The 19052-nt window shown below is 38.5% G+C and overlaps 1 protein-coding gene across 4 annotated transcripts in view; it reads left to right on the top strand.

Annotated features, from left to right (window-relative positions):
• The window catches only part of apaf1 (apoptotic peptidase activating factor 1), a 49432-nt gene that overhangs the window by 9005 nt on the left and 21375 nt on the right, over positions 1-19052 (top strand). For 2 of the 4 annotated variants that reach the window (XM_051688346.1, XM_051688348.1), the window contains 15 exons: positions 316-483; positions 653-784; positions 888-1001; positions 1389-1573; positions 1666-1792; positions 4029-4154; positions 5761-5901; positions 11353-11478; positions 11904-12056; positions 12284-12412; positions 13942-14067; positions 14189-14308; positions 15561-15686; positions 16511-16627; positions 17959-18084. In XM_051688346.1, the coding sequence (XP_051544306.1) occupies positions 316-483; positions 653-784; positions 888-1001; positions 1389-1573; positions 1666-1792; positions 4029-4154; positions 5761-5901; positions 11353-11478; positions 11904-12056; positions 12284-12412; positions 13942-14067; positions 14189-14308; positions 15561-15686; positions 16511-16627; positions 17959-18084 (2016 nt within the window). Of the gene's footprint in view, positions 1-315; positions 484-652; positions 785-887; positions 1002-1388; positions 1574-1665; positions 1793-4028; positions 4155-5760; positions 5902-11352; positions 11479-11903; positions 12057-12283; positions 12413-13941; positions 14068-14188; positions 14309-15560; positions 15687-16510; positions 16628-17958; positions 18085-19052 lie in introns of those variants that run through there. The other 2 variants (XM_051688347.1, XR_007896133.1) reach the window with 2 other exon arrangements.

Here is a 19052-nt window from a genome sequence, read left to right as displayed (position 1 = left end):
GTAAAATTTGGGGATCTCTTGATATCAAGCCAATGCAAAACACAAAACAAGTTTGGTAGTTCTGTTTATTTTTTCTTCAGTTGTAAGCCCAAACCGGACCCGAAACCTGGTGGTTTCTCAGGTCCCGTTGGCCCCGGGTCGGTTTGGAGACCTCTAGGAGGGAGTGTTTAGGGAAACCTGTTTCAAAAGTATTTTTGAATTCTGCTTGACACTAGTAGCAGAAGTTACACACCTTAGCTTTAACACATTTGATTTACAAATGCAAATTTGGAAAGACTTGCTGGAAAGCTCTATATAACTGTATTCAAACTGTAGGTTCTGTCTGTCCTGTGGGGTCTTGAGTTGGAGGAGGTGGAGGATGTGCTACAGCAGTTTGTGAATAAATCTCTGCTGTTTCGGGACTGTAATCAGCGGCCTTACCTATATTACCTTCATGATCTGCAACTGGACTTTCTCATTGAACAGAACCGCGATGTGTTGACCGTGAGTCATGTGTCCCATTTTAGGAAAACCCACCAAAGAGTTTTGCAGTTTCATAGCACACAAACATGCAGAGACAATCTGATTTTATCGTCCTCGTATTTTGAATACATCCAATACTTTATTATTATTCTGAACTACATTTAAGTGACACTTGCAGTATTTCTTGTAGGGGCTGCATAAAAAGATGGTCCTTCAGTACCAGAAGTTCTATAAGAAAGGCGCACCCAGCTCTGGAGATAAAGAGTGTTTGTACTGGTATCACTTCCTCCCGTATCACATGGCTAAAGCAGGCCTCTCTAAGGTGACACTACAGAATGACCTAAGCTGATATTTACACTCCTCTAGAGCTTAGGTAGGATCTTTAATGCTAAATTCTGTTTATTTCTCCTCATTTTCTTTTTCAGGAGCTTTATTCACTTATGTTTTCCTTGGACTGGGTCAAAGAGAAAGCTCAGATGATGGGATCTGCCCATCTCATCAATGACTATGTGGAATATGGTGAAATATTAGACAAAGAGGTACTTCAAAATCCATCACTGTCATTTTCTCATTTAAGGACCGCTGTAATGATTTGTATTTGTGGATCTGAGGATTGTGGATTTTTAATTTTTTTTTATTGTTGTTGTAAAAATACTTAAGTTTTTACTTAATACTTAAATTTGTCAGAGCTGTGGCTTAGCATTTAGCAAGCAAATGCTCCAGATACACTGATACAGTGCTCTTGCAGGAAACACTGGTTTAATCTGGCTCGCATCATGTCCCCAACATATTCTACCCTATCGTCAAAAAGAATAAAATAAATAAATAAATACCTGTACTTTATACTGTTTCTTACAAACGCAGGTACAAGATGTGGAAATGGGACTTCTTATTGGTTAATATGAAATATTTTGTCTTGTGCACAGAATAGTGAGGTGAGACTGCAGTTTCAGGAGTTCCTCTCTCTGAACGGGCATCAGTTAGAGCAGAGGCCGTTTCCTGACGTGGTGCAGCTGGCTCTGTCTCAGCCTGCCTGCTCTGAAGTTTACAGGCAGGCCTTGATGCAGGCGCAGGACAGAGCCACTAGGGGGCAGCTCTATCTGGACTGGGTGTATGTATCTCACTTGCTGATCATTTCCACTCACAGTAAATTTCTTATAGATGAGATTTTGAAAGCAGACTGTGTCCGTTTTGACTCTATAGTAACAAAAACAGTCAGGACAGTTTGTCTCAGCTGGTCATGCATCCTCACCAGGGGTCCATATATTATGCCTGTTTCTCCAAAAATGGGAGCAAAATCGCCTCCTGTGGAGCCAGCAAGACACTGCGGGTAAATATTCATATGTGTCATGCTGTTTGACTTGACACTCTATACAAAATATTACATGTATATGACTGCTTTAAACGAATATTCCAGGTTCAATACAACCTCAATCGACAGCATTTGTGGCATAGTATTGATTACCACAAAAATTAATTTTTCTTTAAAAAAAGCAAAAATCTTGGTTACAATGAGGCACTTACAATGGAAGTGAATGGGGCCAATCTGTAAACATTAAAATACTCACTGTTTCAGGGGCCTGGGTAGCTCAGTGGTAAAAGACGCTGGCTTCCACCCCTGGAGTTCACTAGTTCGAATCCCAGGGCATGCTGAGTGACTCCAGCCAGTTCTCTTAAGCAAACAAATTGGCCCGGTTGCTAGGGAGGGTAGAGTAACATGGGGTAACCTCCTCGTGGTCACTATAATGTGGTTCGTTCTCGTGGGGCGCGTGGTGAGTTGAGCGTAGATGCCGCGGTGGGTGGCATGAAGCCTCCAAACACGCTATGTCTCCGTGGCAACGCGCTCAACAAGCCACGTGATAAGATGCGCAGGTTGATGGTCTCATACACGGAAGCAACTGAGATTCGTCCTCCGCCACCCAGATTGAGGCGAATCAGTACGCAACCACGAGGACTTGAAGGAGACCTATTATGCCCCTTTTTACAAGATGTAATATAAGTCTCAGGTGTCCTCAGAATGTGTCTGTGAAGTTTCAGCTCAAAATACCCCACAGATCATTTATTATACCATGTTGTAAATGCCTCTTTTTGAGTGAAATCAAAAAACACGCTGTTTTCGTGTGTGTCTCTTTAAATGCAAATGAGCTGCTGCTCCCCACCCCTTTCCGGAACAGGAACAGCCTTTACAGCTCGTGCTTCGGATACTATAGCAACAACAAATCAGAACCAATATGACTGACACCATAAATACCGGAGTGTTTTTCAGCCATTTAGCAATGATGGATGAGCAAGACAAAAATATACTGTAATTACGTTAGCTATGCGCTATAACGAGACGTGACATTTTAGGGGGTTGTCTTGCATCATGCGATTTGCAAACATTCACAAAATATAAAGTGCGATACTTACATCTTCAGGTTATAAAGCTGGAACAGGAACAGTTGGTACTGATCCATGCTTGACAATCAAATATTTAGAAAAGCCTGCTTTATATTTACCCTCATTCACAAAGCAGTCCGGTGTAAAATGATTTGCTCAAACACACACAAATTTTGGTATGTTTTGGGGCACATTTTCTTCAAAAACAAAACTTCACTGCGTCTTCAGTGGCTCTGATGCCAGGAGTACATGAAGACTCTTATGTTCACTTTTACAGCCTACAACAGAACACGTATGACGCTTATGAAGCTGAGACATTATTCTTCTCACCATAAATGCTCCAGCACGGAAAAAAATGGCGGACTGTGTGTCAATCACTCAGGGGAGGATCTATGACAGTAGGGTGGAGTCCGTCACCAGTCGTGGGCATGGCCTGCTTTAAAGTGACGTCACTTTAGAGCGGATACGAAAACCAGTCATTTTGAGACACTGTTTTTGATTAATAGAAATATAAGAAAGAGGAGTGAGTGGAATTTTAACATTGTAGGGTGGTTGTGTACACACACTGCCGACTCACATTTATGTTCAAACACTGTGTAAAAGTGAATTTTGCATAATAGGTCCCCTTTAAAAGCGCACTGGGAGTTGGGCATTCTAAATTGGGTGAAAAAGGGGAAAAAATGAAAATAAAATACTCACTGTTTCAAAAGAATATTCATAAGACGTAAACAGTATGCGTGTTAACATGATTTAAGTGTGATAAAATCGCTTGCTAACCTTTTTTGTGTAAAGTTATTAGCAATTTTACAACTTCGTTGCCATGACGATGTAATGTCAACAAACCCTAAAACGACTGTAAAAAAAAATTATGATTTAAATAATTTTACAGCTCAAATAATGCATGAGTTTTAACAGTAGAATTAATGTAAGTACTTTTATAAAATTATACGTTTCTGCCTACAAACCCTCCAAAAATTGGCCCCATTTACTTCAATTGTAAGTGTCTCACTGTAACCTTTTTTTTTTTTTTTTTGACAAATTAGTAATTGACAAATTAGTTAATAATGTTTTGTGGTAATTAATATTATGCCACAAATGCTGTCGATTGAGCTTAACTTGTATTGAACCCGGAATATTCCTATACTGCAAATATATATTTTTTCTTCTCTCCTCTCTGTCCTCTATAGGTGTTTAAGACGACCTCTGGAGAGAAGCTTCTAGAGCTACAGGCTCATGATGATGATGTTCTGTGCTGTGCCTTCTCCCCCGACGACCGTTACATAGCAACCTGCTCTAGTGATAGGAAAGTTAAGGTCAGTGTCTCTTTTTGTTCACCATTCTTTTAAAGACAACATGAAACAGCATTTGCAGCACTTTTAACTTCCATAATTTCACATAGAAAATTCTTTGAGGTATAAAGTAGCATGGTACTTGATTTCATTCTTTAGGTTTTGATTGGATCATGAAAAGATGGCTGGGATATTATAGGTTGATATTATTTTTCCCCGCCCATGTGGCCTTGGTTATATCATCTTTACGATGCTTTGCTCTGATTAATCCAGTAAGCCTAGGAACATTTATTAATAAAGTAAATAATTTCAATTTTAAGTTTTTAATCATGATTAATCGCATTTTTTTTAGTTAATCGCGATTAATCACAGATTTTGAAAGTGCTGAAATTTGACTCTAAGTATACTTTTCCTGTCAAAATGTATTTATTTCCATCTTAGGAAAGAAAACAAAACAATATGTAACAATACAATGCTTTATTAACATTTTCCAAACAAAGCCTTACACAGTATAAAGATAGAAATGCATTAAAATATCACCAATTCAAGTAACATTAAACATTTCCCAAAGTGTAAGTGGGAGGTTGACTAATTGAAAGAACTGGTCTCCGCATGGGTTGCATGTTCATTGCAATGGGCATTAAATCTCTTAAACGCTCATCCTCCACAGTATTAATCTGCCAGCAGACTGTGGCTATCCGCTTTGTTAAAGCAATTGTGAAGCAGTCCATTATTCACATCTGGGCATCAAGTTCAGCCACTTTGAACTCCACATGAAAAGCGCTTGCAGACAAAAACATCTCATTCTGCGTTTTGGTGATAGTTAAGCCTTGACATGCTTCTGTGGTAATTAAAATGCGCCTCACTTGGGCTGAAAAATACTTGATTTCTATCACAAGTCCCATCTGGGCTTGTTTTGTACTTAAAGCTTAAAGAGGTCCTTTCACCATAATTTTATCACTTACACAGAAGCGCTGTTGTGAAGTGTGCGTCAGTGTAATGACTCTGGGCAGACACATTACAAAGGTTCTGCCCTTCAAACTAGTGTTTTTGCTGGTTTATGCTTTATTAACGGTAATGCATTAATTGCGATTAAGAATAATGTGTTAAACGTTTTAAATTCATCGCAAACGTTAATGCGTTAATTCTGACAGCTCTATATTAAATACAAAATTACATTTTAGATTTGGTCCTTTTGATGTTCTTGATACACAATAAGACCATGAATGTGTATGATTCATCAGTGCACATTTTTCAAAGAAAAATTATTTATATTCCCTTATCAAAATTTTAAAACATGCTCAGCCTCTGAAATGACTTTCCTTTTTGGCTGATGTCACTGTTTGCTTAAATTTCAACTGCCAACTTTTCACAACACACTCAAGTCCCTATCTGATGGATATAAGTCCCACCCTAAATTTTTTTGAATATCACGTATCGCTCAAAATGTCACATTATGGAAGTAAAATGGGTAGCAAATATTTCATGATGACTTCAAGGTCTCTCTCAGTTTGTCACTCATGCTGATTAAAGCTTTCTTTGAAGGTTATGTAGTGTGAAATCAGTCAGGTCAATGAGAAATGTGTACAGTCTGTGTTTTTATTTTTTTTTATTTTGTATTTTTATGTAGTTGTGGAATGTTGTGCAAGGTTCTCTGATCAAAGTGTTTGCAGAGGAACATGATGAACAGATAAACCACTGCCAGTTCACCAACACAGGTCGACGCGTCCTGCTGGCCACCTGCTCTAATGACAAATTCAACAATACCAAGGTGAGAAAAAAAAAAACTAATACCTAAAAATCAAATTTTCTCACCCTCGATTTCCTCTTCACTGTTAGAAACAGATTTAGTGAATATGAGTAATAAGAATGACAGCTGGTAGGATGCTTACTCAGAACCGCAGAGGAGGGGAACGGGGCAGCCGTGTAATTTTAAAGCTTGTGAAATTTGCAAAGAACTGTGCTAGATCTGTAGGAGTGTGACAACAGGAGTCTGCAGTGGAGCTGTATTCATCTGCCAGTGTGAAACAGAATGAAAGAGCAAGTAACGAGAACCCCAATCAGTGGAGGCGTGAACACAAAAAGGCATTTTGTGGAATGTCTCCGTGTGAGGAGTGAAAGAAACATCCTGAAAAAAGATTTAGAGAAAGTTACAGCAGATGTGTTAATACACAAGACGTTTCCAGCAAGCTAAAGACCTGTTTTTTTAAAAGGGACCATTCTTGTATAGTTTGAGACAAAAATAACAACAATTCATCTCTGTTAAAGAGTCATATCATACAGTTTCGTTTTTTTTCTTCTTCTTCTTAGGCCCCCTTTTTTGTGCAAAACAGTAAAAATGTAGCTGTTGTTTTTTTTTTGTGTGTGTGTGAACATTTTCCCTTCTCTCGCTGGCCATTAGCATTAAGTGTTCAATTTTTGCAGCTGTGCCTTTAAGACACCCTCTTTGCATGTGAAATGAGTTTAGGAATGGGCATTTCAAGTAAATTTTGTAGTTGAGTACTCTAACACATAAGAAAACGAGTAATACTTAACATTTAGAATTTTAGTTCAACCTTTTAACCTGTTTTTCTCATTTAAAAATTAGCACTTTGCATGAACGACAACATCTAGATTCAAAAATGACAAACACATTTGCACTCATACATGGAAGACTTGGAATGTATGTTTCTAAAGCAATACAATCACTTCAAATAATGACAGAAGCCTTTAACAATGTCATGCATCCACAGCGCCAACAAATGCAATGAGTTTAAATGGCAAGATTTTGCTAAGAAGTGGTTTCATTGCTGCCCACAGCAGGCAAAGGCACATAAAAAATTAAATTGAAATATTCGAGTAGTGTTTTTACTCGTCGAATAGACACTGAACGAGTACTTGATTAATCGATTACTCGTGCACATCCCTAAATGAGAAACAGTGCTCTTTTTCACAAGGTGTGGGTTTGCTGTCAGGCCTGATGTAGTAACAGGCATTTTTCAAAGTCTGCAGTAGAGGTCGACTGATAGTGGATTTTGCCAATACAATAACCAAGGTGGTGGAAAAGTCTGATAACTGATAAATTGGACGATAGTTTTTTTTTTAATCGATTTATAGAATGATAAAAGATTTCTTAGTCTTTCCTTACTATGACAGGCATAGAAATTAGCCACGTTCCCACTATCGCTTTAAATGAGGGCTGAGATTGCTGGCCAGGGCCAGTTGCATTCCAACTGTCACTTCCGGGGCTTCATTGCACCTCCTCAGGGATTTCTTTCTTTCTTAGGGCCAACGGACAAAATTAACCTTGGGCCAAACAAGGCCAACTGGGGAGTGAGGCAGGGTCAATGTCAAAGGCGGAGATTTGCCGAACTTGCCAGTTTGTGCATCCAGTGTACAAGGGTACAGGGTACAAAAATTGCAGTTACAATACAAATCCGTTAAAATGCACAATGGACAAAGCGGTACCGAAAGAATGAACTGTCCATGGTTTGAAATCATGGAAGGTGTGCTGGGACATCATCCCACTGTTAGTGGAGAGACCACTTGGGACACCATGCCAGGTACAGTCTGTGAGTTGTCAATGCTAACTAATGTTTGCAAACGATATGAACTCAATATTTTATATAACTAGATAACATGATTCCTCAGCTTGAGCTTCCCTCTTGCTTGTGAAATGGGCGGGGGGTGTGACGTTGGCACCAGGGCTGTGTAGTAAGGGAGGGTTTTAGGGCAACGTGGGGCTACTGGCCTGATGGTGGAAATGCAGAATGATTTTGGTCTCACGGCTCGAGTCTATTGGCTCTGGCTGGCCAGTTGATAGCCCTGGCTTGCACTGGCCCGATAGTGGAAAAGCGGCTATTGATGCTACAAGTGTCCAAAATGAATACATTTCCAAAAGCATTTTGTGCAACCAAAATCCCAATAAAAACAAGAAAAATTACAATTTGGTGCATAATGCGAGACCTGAAATACACCGGCGACTTGGCTCCGTTACAGTGCTCTCTATACACAGTACTGTGCAAAAGATTTAGGCACTTGTGAAAAACTTTCAAAGTGAGGATTTCTTAAAAAAATAATGACATAAATAGTTTTCATCAATCAATTAACGTCATACATAGTTCAGTAAACAGAAAAAGAGCTAAATCAATATTTGGTGTGAACACTTTTGCCTTCAAAACAGCACCAGTTCTCCTATTTACACCTGGACACAGTTTTTCTTGGTTGTTGGCAGATAGGATGTTCCAAGCTTCTTGGAGAATTCGCCACAGTTCTTTTATTTATTTATTTATTTATTTATTTATTTATCTCAATTACTTCTGTCTCTTTGTGTAATACCAGACTGACCCGATGTTCAGTGGGGGGGGCTCTGTGAGGGCCATGCCATCTATTGCAGGGCTCACTGTACTTCTGTTCTATTCTATTTGCAAAAGGAATGTTTGGGAGTATAAAATTTATATTTCCTATTGACACTGAAGAAGCAGATATAAATAACTATCTTAAGACAGATGTTTTTGTGAAACATCTTATGTGCCTGTGACTCTTGCACAATACTGTAAGTATTAACCAAATGAAGCTTTTTATAGCCTATATATTCACCGGATGAATAGTTTCATATATATATATATATAAAAAACACACACTGTTGGCCAAAAGTTTGGAATAATGTATAGATTTTGCTCTTATGGAAAGAAATTGGTACTTTTATTCACCAAAGTGGCATTCAGCTGATCACAATGTATAGTCAGGACATTCATAACGTGATAAATTATTATTTAAATTTGAAAAAAAAATTCAGAACTTCTTAAACTACTTCAAAGAGTTCTCATCAAAAAATTCTCCATGTGCAGCAATGACAGCTTTGCAGATCCTTGGCATTCTAGCTGTCAGTTTGTCCAGATACTCGGATGACATTTCACCCCATAATTGCCATAGATGTGGCTGTCTTGTTGGGCACTTCTCACGCACCTTACAATCTAGCTCAGTGTTTCCCAAACTGGGGTACGTGAGGTGACAATGGGGGTATGAAAATAAAATTCTTTTAAATTCATCACATTCTAAAATTACATTCAAACCCAGTTCATGTATTTCTCACTGGCAAAAATTATTTTGTGTGCCCTCTAGTGTAGAAACACCAAAATTACTGTGTCATAAAGGTCAGATAAATATGCAATGAAATAACCCAATCTTTTGTGGTTAAAAAAATGCATCTACTAATGCGTCGTGCGTCACACAGGTTTATTTTTTTCACCAGCCCAGCACACTGCTAGGTGACGTAGCTTAGTGATAGCAAGTAAAACTGATACTTCACTGTTTTACCAGACTTGCATGTCAGTCGTCCATGATTTTAGATTGTCTGTTTATTGTTTTGTTTTTTTCACAGTTTAAAATGTAATTTGTATTTAAGGTTAGATGCATAGGGAGTTTTGATTCTGATGGTATAAGTTCATAAGCTTTGATGACCGGAGTCAGACATCCGGTGTGGCTAAATAGTTTTCCAAATTCACATGCAGTAATTTTAACTCACATTTGCACGCACACTAGGGACTTGTTTTTACATTGTTGCATGATGTTTTTTCAGCAAATGAGCTCAACCTTGCTAATAGTGTCAAATGTGACATAAAAAAGCACCTTGAGCTTGATCTGTGCAATTGCACAGATACATACCCGCAATGCTCGAAGTCGGCTGGCAATGCCGTACCTGCAATGATGCGCAATTCCAGGCACAGATCCGAACGCTATTCTTGCACACCACGACGCGATGGGGGAGTTTTAAAGTTATGCAGTTATATCATATCTAGCATACCCATCTCAATCGGTAAACCATTTATTCAATATGTATATGATTAATATAACATGTAAAAAAACATGCACAAATATAACAAGGTTAATAAAAGGGAGTTGTTTTACAAAGATAATTGTGTTAAATATACATATTTTCAAAATACCTTGTGTAAATGTTATCTATGCGTTAGAGAGGGGGTACGTGAAAGGATGTTGAATGTTTGGAGCGGTACACCACTGTAAAAAGTTTGGGAACCACTGGTCTAGCTGATCCCACAAAAGCTCAATGGGGTTAAGATCCATAACACTCTTTTCCAATTATCTGTTGTCCAATGTCTGTTTCTTTGCCCACTCTAACCTTTTCTTTTTGTTTTTCTGTTCCAAAAGTGTATTTTTCTTTGCATTTCTTCCCATAAGGCCTGCACCCCTGAGTCTTCTCTTTACTGTTGTACATGAAACTGGTGTTGAGCGGGTAGAATTCAATGAAGCTGTCAGCTGAGGACATGTGAGGCGTCTATTTCTCAAACTAGAGACTCTGATGTACTTATCCTCTTGTTTAGTTGTTCATCTGGCCTTCCACATCTCTTTCTGTCCTTGTTAGAGCCAGTTGTCCTTTGTCTTTGAAGACTGCAGTGTACACCCTTGTATGAAATCTTCAGTTTTTTGGCAATTTAGCATGATAACTCAAGGATAAGGTGTTGGAGTGATGGCTGCTGGAAATGGGGCCTGTCTAGATTTGATCTCAAATGAATTTTTTTTTTTTTTTTTCAAATAGTGATGGTGCTGTTTTTAACATCAGTAATGTCCTGACTATAATTTCTGATCAGTTGAATGCCACTCTGGTGAATTAAAGTACCAATTTCCTTCCGAAACAGCAAAATCTGTACATTATTCTAAACTTTTGGCCATCAGTGTATGTATATGTAAAGTCAGAAGTTTACATACACCTTAGCCAAATACATTTAAACATTCCTGACATTTAATCGTAGAAAACATTCCGTGTCTTAGGTCAGTTAAGATCACTTCTTTATTTTAAGAATGTGAAATGTCAGAATAGTAGTGGAGAGAATGATTTATTTCAGCTTTTCATCACATTCCAGAATAGATAGTTTGAAATGTTGGAAATTCTTCAGAAGGACATGCACAGGGCAGGTGTTACAGACAGCCAGTTAAAAGTTTTGACAGACTTTCTCACATTTATTTTTATCATGACCATTAGGAATAATAAGATCTATCCTTCATTCTCTTTATTACCTCATGGTAACAAAGTATAGAATGAGCTGTTTTTGCAGCTTCTTTTCAATGAAGGGGGTTCTGTCACTGGAGAGGAAGTTTTTGACTTCTAATAGTTACAGTATAGTACAAAAATCTCAAAAGATCAAGAAAAATGTGATTCCTCATATGACACCTTCAACAAACCTTCTGTACAAATTTTTCTCCATCTCCACCTTTCATGAAGCTATGGAACCCGAACAAGACAACGTCTCAGAACACTATGTTTGGCCACATGGAACCTGTCAATCACTGCTGCTTCTCTACCAACGATGCCTACCTCGCCACTTCATCAAGTGACGGCACCTTAAAGGTGGGGAAATCTGAGATACTTATTAGTTAGCTGTTGTTCCTGGCTACCTATGAGGTTTTAAAGGGATAGTTCTCCTAAAATTGAAAATCTGTCGTAAATTGTACACACTCATTCCCTTTTGAAAGCCGTTTGACCTTCTTTCTTCCATGGAACATGAGATGTTTAGCAGAATGTTGGCCCCAGTCACCATTCAATTGTATTGCATCTTTTTTCCATACATTGAAGTGAATGGTGACTGAGGTTAGTGTATGAAGTTTAATGTATATAACTGTTTATAACAAGAACACTGATCTAGAATCGGATGTTCTGCCTCTTGTATTTCACCTTAAAATGTAAGGATGAAACTGATCATCTTTGGATAATGGGAAACTATCTATAGAGGTGGCATCGGGTTCTTATAGCACTTCTGTATTTTTATTTGTCAGCTGTTTGAGGTGTCGTCCGCAAATGAGTGGAAATCAATCGATGTCAATAGTTTTTTCCCAGAGAGTGACGATGAAGTAAAAGTCATCGTGAAATGTAGCACCTGGTCATCTGACAGCTCGCGGGTCATTTGTGCTGCCAGAAATGCCGTGTTTGTAAGTACATTTTTGTGTGTGTGTGAAAAACAGCCCCGTATTAAAAATAAAAAGGAATAGTCTTGTTAAGCACTATTAAAATAAAATATGGTCATAAAATATTAACTATCCCAGCTTTTTATAACAATATATTTTCAGACCATAAGGAAAGATTGTTTGTTTCCTCTACGCTCATGGTCGGTTTAACAGTGTATGTCATTGTGTTTTATGTGTGTGTGTGTGTGTAGGTGTTTGATGTAGCTACGTCAGACATGCTTTTGGAGATGAGGACTAGTCGTCTGAGCACAGTGCAGTACTGCCACGCATGTCCCAACACCAGTCTGCTGGCTGTCGCTCTCTCCCATTACACTGTAGAGGTACATCACATGACAGACAACACTCACACATGTTCAAATTCAAGGCATGAAATGCATTTGGAAGAAGAATTTTATTTTCTCATTAAGACTGTAAAGAGGCATATATAAAAATTAAGTGGCCAATCAAAGTTTTTATATCCCCTACATTTATGGTACAAAACATATCTTCTCATTCTTTATTATTACTTTCTCCACATTTTGGAATACTAGTAAAGTCTGAAACTATTGAAGCTATGAAATGTATATTCTTACAGTTGAAGTCAGAAGTTTATAAGTTCACTTAGTTTGAAGTCATTAAAACTCATTTTTTTAACCAATCCACAATTTAATATTAGCAAACTATATTTTTGGCAAGTCGTTCGGGACATCTACTTTTTGCAAGACATGAGTAATTTTTCCAACAATTGTTTACAGACAGATTGTTTCACTTTTAATTTACTATATCACAATTCCAGTGGGTCAGAGGTTTACATACACTAAGTTAACTGTGCCTTTAAACAGCTTGGAAAATTCCAGAAAATGATGTTGTCTTTAAGGCAATTAGCCAATTAGCTCAGGATAGGTGTACTGAATTGGAGGTGTACCTGTGGATGTATTTTAAGGCCTACCTTTAAACTCCGTGCCTGTTTGCTTGACATCGTTGTAAAATCAAAAGAAATCAGCCAAGACCTCAGAAAAAAAACTGTGGCCCTCCCCAAGTCTGGCTCATCCCGCAGCCATCATACCACTCAGGAAGGAGATGCATTCTAGCCGAAGATCACCATCCCAACCGTGAAGCATGTGGGTGGCAGCATCATGTTGTGGGGGTGCTTTGCTGCAGGAGGGACTGGTGCACTTCACAAAATAGATGGCATCATGAGGAAGGAAAATTATGTGGATATATTGAAGCAACATCTGAAGACATCAGCCTGGAAGTTAAAGCTTGGTTGAAAATGGGTCTTCCAGAAGAACAATGACCCCAAGCACACCTCCAAAGTTGTGGAAAAATGGCTTAAGGACAACAAAGTCAATGTACTGGAGTGGCCATCACAAAGCCCTGACCTCAGTCCGATAGAAAATTTGTGGGTAGAACTGAAAAAGGCGTGTGCGAGCAAGGAGGCCTACAAACCTGACTCAGTTACACCAGTTCTGTCTGGAGGAATGGACCAAAATTCCAGCAACTTATTGTGAGAAGCTTGTGGAAGGATACCCAAAACTTTTGACCCAAGTTAAACAATTTAAAGGCAGTGCTACTAAATGCAGGGCTGGTACTGACATTTCACATTCTTAAAGTAGTGATCCTAACTGACCTAAGACAGGGAATGTTTTCTACGATTAAATGTCAGGAATTGTGAAAAACTGAGTTTAACTGTATTTGGCTAAGGTGTATGTAAACTTCTGACTTCAACTGTGTATATATATATATACGAATTGTAAATACTGGAGACTGCATCTCAAGTTAGTGTACAGTACTTTACTGTATCTTATCATATTTACTATTCTTTCTTAAAAGAAAAAGTGGTACTAAAGAGTGTTTGTTTGGTTTTCAGCTGTGGAATTTTGAGACCAGTAAGAAGAAAGCTGAATGCAATGGTCACCTGAGCTGGGTTCACTGTGTGCAGTTCTCTCCTGATGGTTCACTTCTCCTGTCCTCCTCTGATGATCAGACCATCCGAGTAAGATTGTTCTGGTTCCTCTGTTGCTGTTGCATTTGCATTGCTGAAGATAAAGAATTTTGCAGTTATTCTTTGCAAATATTGACCTGGTGTCACTACATGTGTTCCCACCTGTGGGTAGCTATGGGAGACAGACAGGGTTCACACCTCTTCTGCGGTGGCTCTGAAGAGAGACTCTGATGTTCTCTTCTCCCAGAGTGATGTTACAATAGTGGCACCCGACAGCAGAAACCGATTACAGGTACTGCCCACCAGACACCTGCAGACTGTGTTAGATCTCTAAAGGCCGTGCAGAAGGGTTTTGGCTTCAGTCTGAACGTTTTATTTTTCTATGTATCATACACCGTTTTTAAATTAGGGATGTCACTATGGTTGACTAGTTGTCCAAAAACAGACCGCTGTGATTTAGAAGTTAAATGATTTGCATGGTAAAACCCTCTTGCAAAAGTTGCATCTTTAAATTCTTCCTCTTTAAAGCACCACCGCTACAGCTACACGCATTCAGCCGCTGCATCATGTCCCGCGCTGTTTTTTTTTTTTTATTTTCACAACACGAGTGTTACATTTTTAAGATGGACTGTCAAGTTAAAAATAGTTCAGCTTCTAAAATGCATCAAGTCTTCATTCTGTCTGATTCCGTTACAGTTCGTTTTTTTGTTTTTGAATGCTAATAAACAGGGCTTCCTTAAAGCTGACGTATATAACTTTTTCAGTGTTAAAATACTTTCTTGTATCCCAGCTTATGCATAAGTAAGCCACTCATAGGTACATTTTCTCGAAAACCGTAAACACCGTGTCTCTGTGGCGCTATAAAAATTCCTGTTTGTTTTGAGAGACCCACTTAGACCCGCCCCAACAACAATACTCAACCAATGGCGTGAGTTGGGGGCATGACTATCTGACTGTTTGAAAAACTGCAGACTATGAATACTGTGTATTCAGAAAGCTGTTTTGAAAACATTGTTTATTTTTGCAATTCCGTTTGGTGGCGCTAGTGTCGCAGAAATTACATACTTCAGCTTAAATGTTGCCCTCCGTAATATTCGTGTTTATATTGCGATGACACCTAGCGGCGTAGATGCAGCATCGTGCAAAAACAAAAGTTCTCAGTTACCGATACCATTGTAGAAATGTGTCAGCCAATTCGCAGTCAGCCATGATTAAATCATTCCGCAAGTGAGAGCATCCACTTACAAGGGAAAATTTAGATGTTGAGATATACAAGCAATATTTGGCTAATCATATGACCTCAACATGGTCGTGCTCATGAATGTGCACCTAGCACAAAATGTACAATACAGCAACTTTTTTTCTAAGACTGATGTGAGTCTTCAACTGATGTGAATGTACATCATTTATCTCTTTCTGTTTAATAGTTAAACAATTAGCAATGATTTTCTACTAGTTGATTTTGAAAATATGTAGTTTTGCCCATTCCTATTGTGTATATAGTATGTGCTGTACTGAGAATGTGTTGTGTTGTGGGTTGTCAGATACGGACTGGATCTGCAGGAGCTGTTTTGTTCGAGAGCGAGGAGTTTCCGTCTAGGATTCGCTGTACTTGTATCTGCAAACATGCTGCTCTGATGGCTCTAGGGGCTGAGAATGGAAACATACAGGTATCACAGCTGGACGGTCAACTGACTTATCCTAACATTTATACAGTTTTATTAGCGTGTTGGCTGAGATCATCTGGTTGGTTTGGGCATCCTAAGCAGTAAAAATATCCAGCTGGTTGCTTAAGGGTTTTTTTTACTAACCTTTGGCAATGAGATTAACCACGGCTGTCAACTACACACAACCGTCCAACTCGCTCTTCCCTTTCCTTCTACAATGCCATCTCTCCATCTTCCTCGCTCTGAATGTCACAGTGCTGAAAGCGAGTATTGTCCTCATGTGTTGCACAGTCTGTCCTGTAGTATAATGGATGCGACTGGTATGCTAGGGACAGTGGGGAAGCCCAGAGGTAACGGTTGACTGATGCAATGAAACTGTGTGTGTGTACAGTGGGCCTCACCTGAGCTTCTCATCCATACTTTTACATTTATTACAGATTGTTTATTTTCACCTTAGTGAGAAAGAGAGGGAGAAATGGGGTCAGAGAAAAGAGAGAGTGGAAGAGCAGTTAAATGAATCTAAGATCAAATGAATGTTCCCTTATTGTAATCTGCATTACACAAAGGCTTCACATCTGCAGTAATGCATGTTCCTTTATTAAACACCAGAGGGTGGCAAACCGTAATGGCACTGTGCAAGACATGGCAAATGCAATTAGACTAAAAATGCAAGCTAGACTTAAAGTGAAGGCAGTAGGTCTGTAGTCATGTTTTTTTCTCAAGTAGAGCTTGCCATAGGTGAAATGGCAGTGAAAAATACAGAGCTGGACTAAGCCACACCTGTTCTGTATGTGAATGTGTGTCTGTGTGTGTGTGTTTGCACGCAGACAGGAAGAGTGAAGGTTAGACAATTTCTGAAGAACATTGGCTGGAGAACCCTGCGCCTGCTGAACTTGCAGCATGATTTTGTGGTGGCACTAGGGCTAGAGACAGGTACAGTGCAGGTATGGTAAGCGTTAAGTGTGTGTGCATTATGGGCCTTTCACACTGACAACAATTTGATTCGATTTCTGTTACCGATTGGATAGTAGAAATTTCCTGTTACCATTTTTTTCAGTGAGTAAATGTCCAATAAATCTATGTACAAATCAAACACTCTGGGAACAGCCACGATTTCTGACCCTTTTTTTTTACTATCCCTATAGAGTTTGTGAGAAGAGACAAATCATGTAGAACAATGTCTTAACTCACATTGACAGTTGCTGCATCACATCACTGCTCATTTGCATAAAGTTAAACTTTCCTCAAATTTGTCTCATACCAATGAGTCACTGTCAATAGTCTGTCAATTATTTTGTTTCAAATCATCATTGCTTATTAAAAATAAATTACTTCTGGTTGCTTTGCTGCAAATTTCTGTCATTGTGAACGCCCCTTTACTCAAATAAGATCAACTATTATATGGGCTTATTTTGAAGCAAATTAATATTTGCCCAGAAAACACATGGTTTGAACGTCAGTTTGAATATCAGCACTGAGTTTCAAATGTATTGTTTGTATTAATCTGTACATTCTGAATCTGCATTACACAGCGCTGGATGCTGCTTCGTGAAGCTCACACAACATCAGAATCTGAAGCACACAAACATACTTCTAATTTACTCTCCAAAAACACAGCGTACGCTCTCATGGCCCCAGGTAGCTTTTGTAGTTTGCATTTTGAAGTTTTGGTGATAAGGAGAGGGGCCGTAGTCGGTCCGACCTTCCTGACTGAGAGGGGGGAACTAACTCGGCTCTTATAAACAGCCTTTGAAAACACATTTACATAAGAAAGGTGGAGGAATATGGATCTATTACTGATGAAGTATAAGATTGTAGCTTTAAATGGGTGTAATGTGTGGTTCACGCTGATATCTAAAGGTTATTTTGAGGTCAGTGCAGGGTGCAAATATCTGAAGTCGTACAGCTATTGCATTAATTATCAGATAAAATGCTTGTTCATTTTCTCTCTCTCTGAAGCTTTCCAACCTGATCTGTGGGGCAGGCCTAATTAATTTTATTCAGAATATGAGATATGCAAAGTCAAGTTCATGTCTTTCATTTTTCTCTTCCAGTGTCTTTTGTCTCTGTCTTCTGTTTTTCTTTATTATTATATATATATATATATATATATATATATATATATATTTTTTTTTTTTTTTTGTCATCTTTAAATCCAGAATAATGTGTTTTTGTGTGTTTGATGTTTAATTTATTTTTCTGTGCTTTCCTTCAAATTCTGCTCTATCACTGTTATTTTAAAGTTGTAAAATAGTTTCTCTCTCTCTCTCTGCAGGTGTTAGAGGTTCCGTCTGGAGACTGTCTAGCGAAGCTCGAGGGTCACACTAGAACTGTTCACCACTGTCAGTTCACTGATGACAGTCAGACCCTCATCACATCCTCCGAGGATTCCACTGTTCGGGTAATTCATCTGCACCTGTTTCCTATCACCATGGAAATGAGAGAAAAATACTCCAACATTTAGCCTGTTTAACATATTTCCCTTTCAAGTCATATTCAAAGCAGTTACTTCATTTAAAACCATTTGATGCTACTTTGATGAAACTGTAGTGCACACATCTTGAACATTATAATTAACAGTTCATCTTTATGAAATTAGAAGCGAGTTTAAACTATTCATTGTGTCCTAGTCAGACAACTAGGCATGTCGGCCTTAGTTTCCCCACCGGTAATTATGATTTTTTTGGTGTCATTCAAGTGCTCAACATGTAAATTTGTTCACTCCAACATGACTTGTTGCCCAGCATCTCACTTTTTATGGAAGGCAGTAAAATAACTTGATGCCTAAAAGTTGTCACGTCACGCCTAGTTATTTTATCCCATTATAATTTTTTTTAATACTTTTTTCATTTGGATTGTTTTTGCTGGCTGTGAGGAGAACGGAGTCCCTGTTCTCAAGTGATTTGCAGATGTAATTTAGTAATCAATGGGAATTTAGTAATCTAATGGGAAGTTTGAGGCACTGGGTTTTTACAGGGCTCTTTGATTTGTTTTGTCATTGTTTTGTCACACTTCCTCTGCTGAACTACAGGAGCTTGTCATTAGTTTAGTAATTGATGGTTGTGAACAACTGCATGCACATTAAAATTAAAAACTTACATAGGCATTCCAAGTGCATCCAAAACTAAAATAAAGGATTGTAATATCCATGAAGGTGACATTTTTGAAAAGATTTATTAAGTCAGACCAGTTTTAGTTTTAGGGAATTTATCAAACATTTATTTTAAAGACCTTATAGGTTTTTAAAGGGATAGTTCACACAAAAAGGAATTATCATCATTTGCTCACCCTCATGCCATCTCTGGTGTGTTAGACTTCTGCAGTACACAAACAAATATTTGTTGAAAAATATTTCAGCTCTGTAGGTCC

Source organism: Myxocyprinus asiaticus, chromosome 45 (assembly GCF_019703515.2).
Source record: "Myxocyprinus asiaticus isolate MX2 ecotype Aquarium Trade chromosome 45, UBuf_Myxa_2, whole genome shotgun sequence".
In the NCBI taxonomy this organism is placed as follows: domain Eukaryota; kingdom Metazoa; phylum Chordata; class Actinopteri; order Cypriniformes; family Catostomidae; genus Myxocyprinus; species Myxocyprinus asiaticus.
This window is presented reverse-complemented; position numbering and strand designations above follow the sequence as displayed.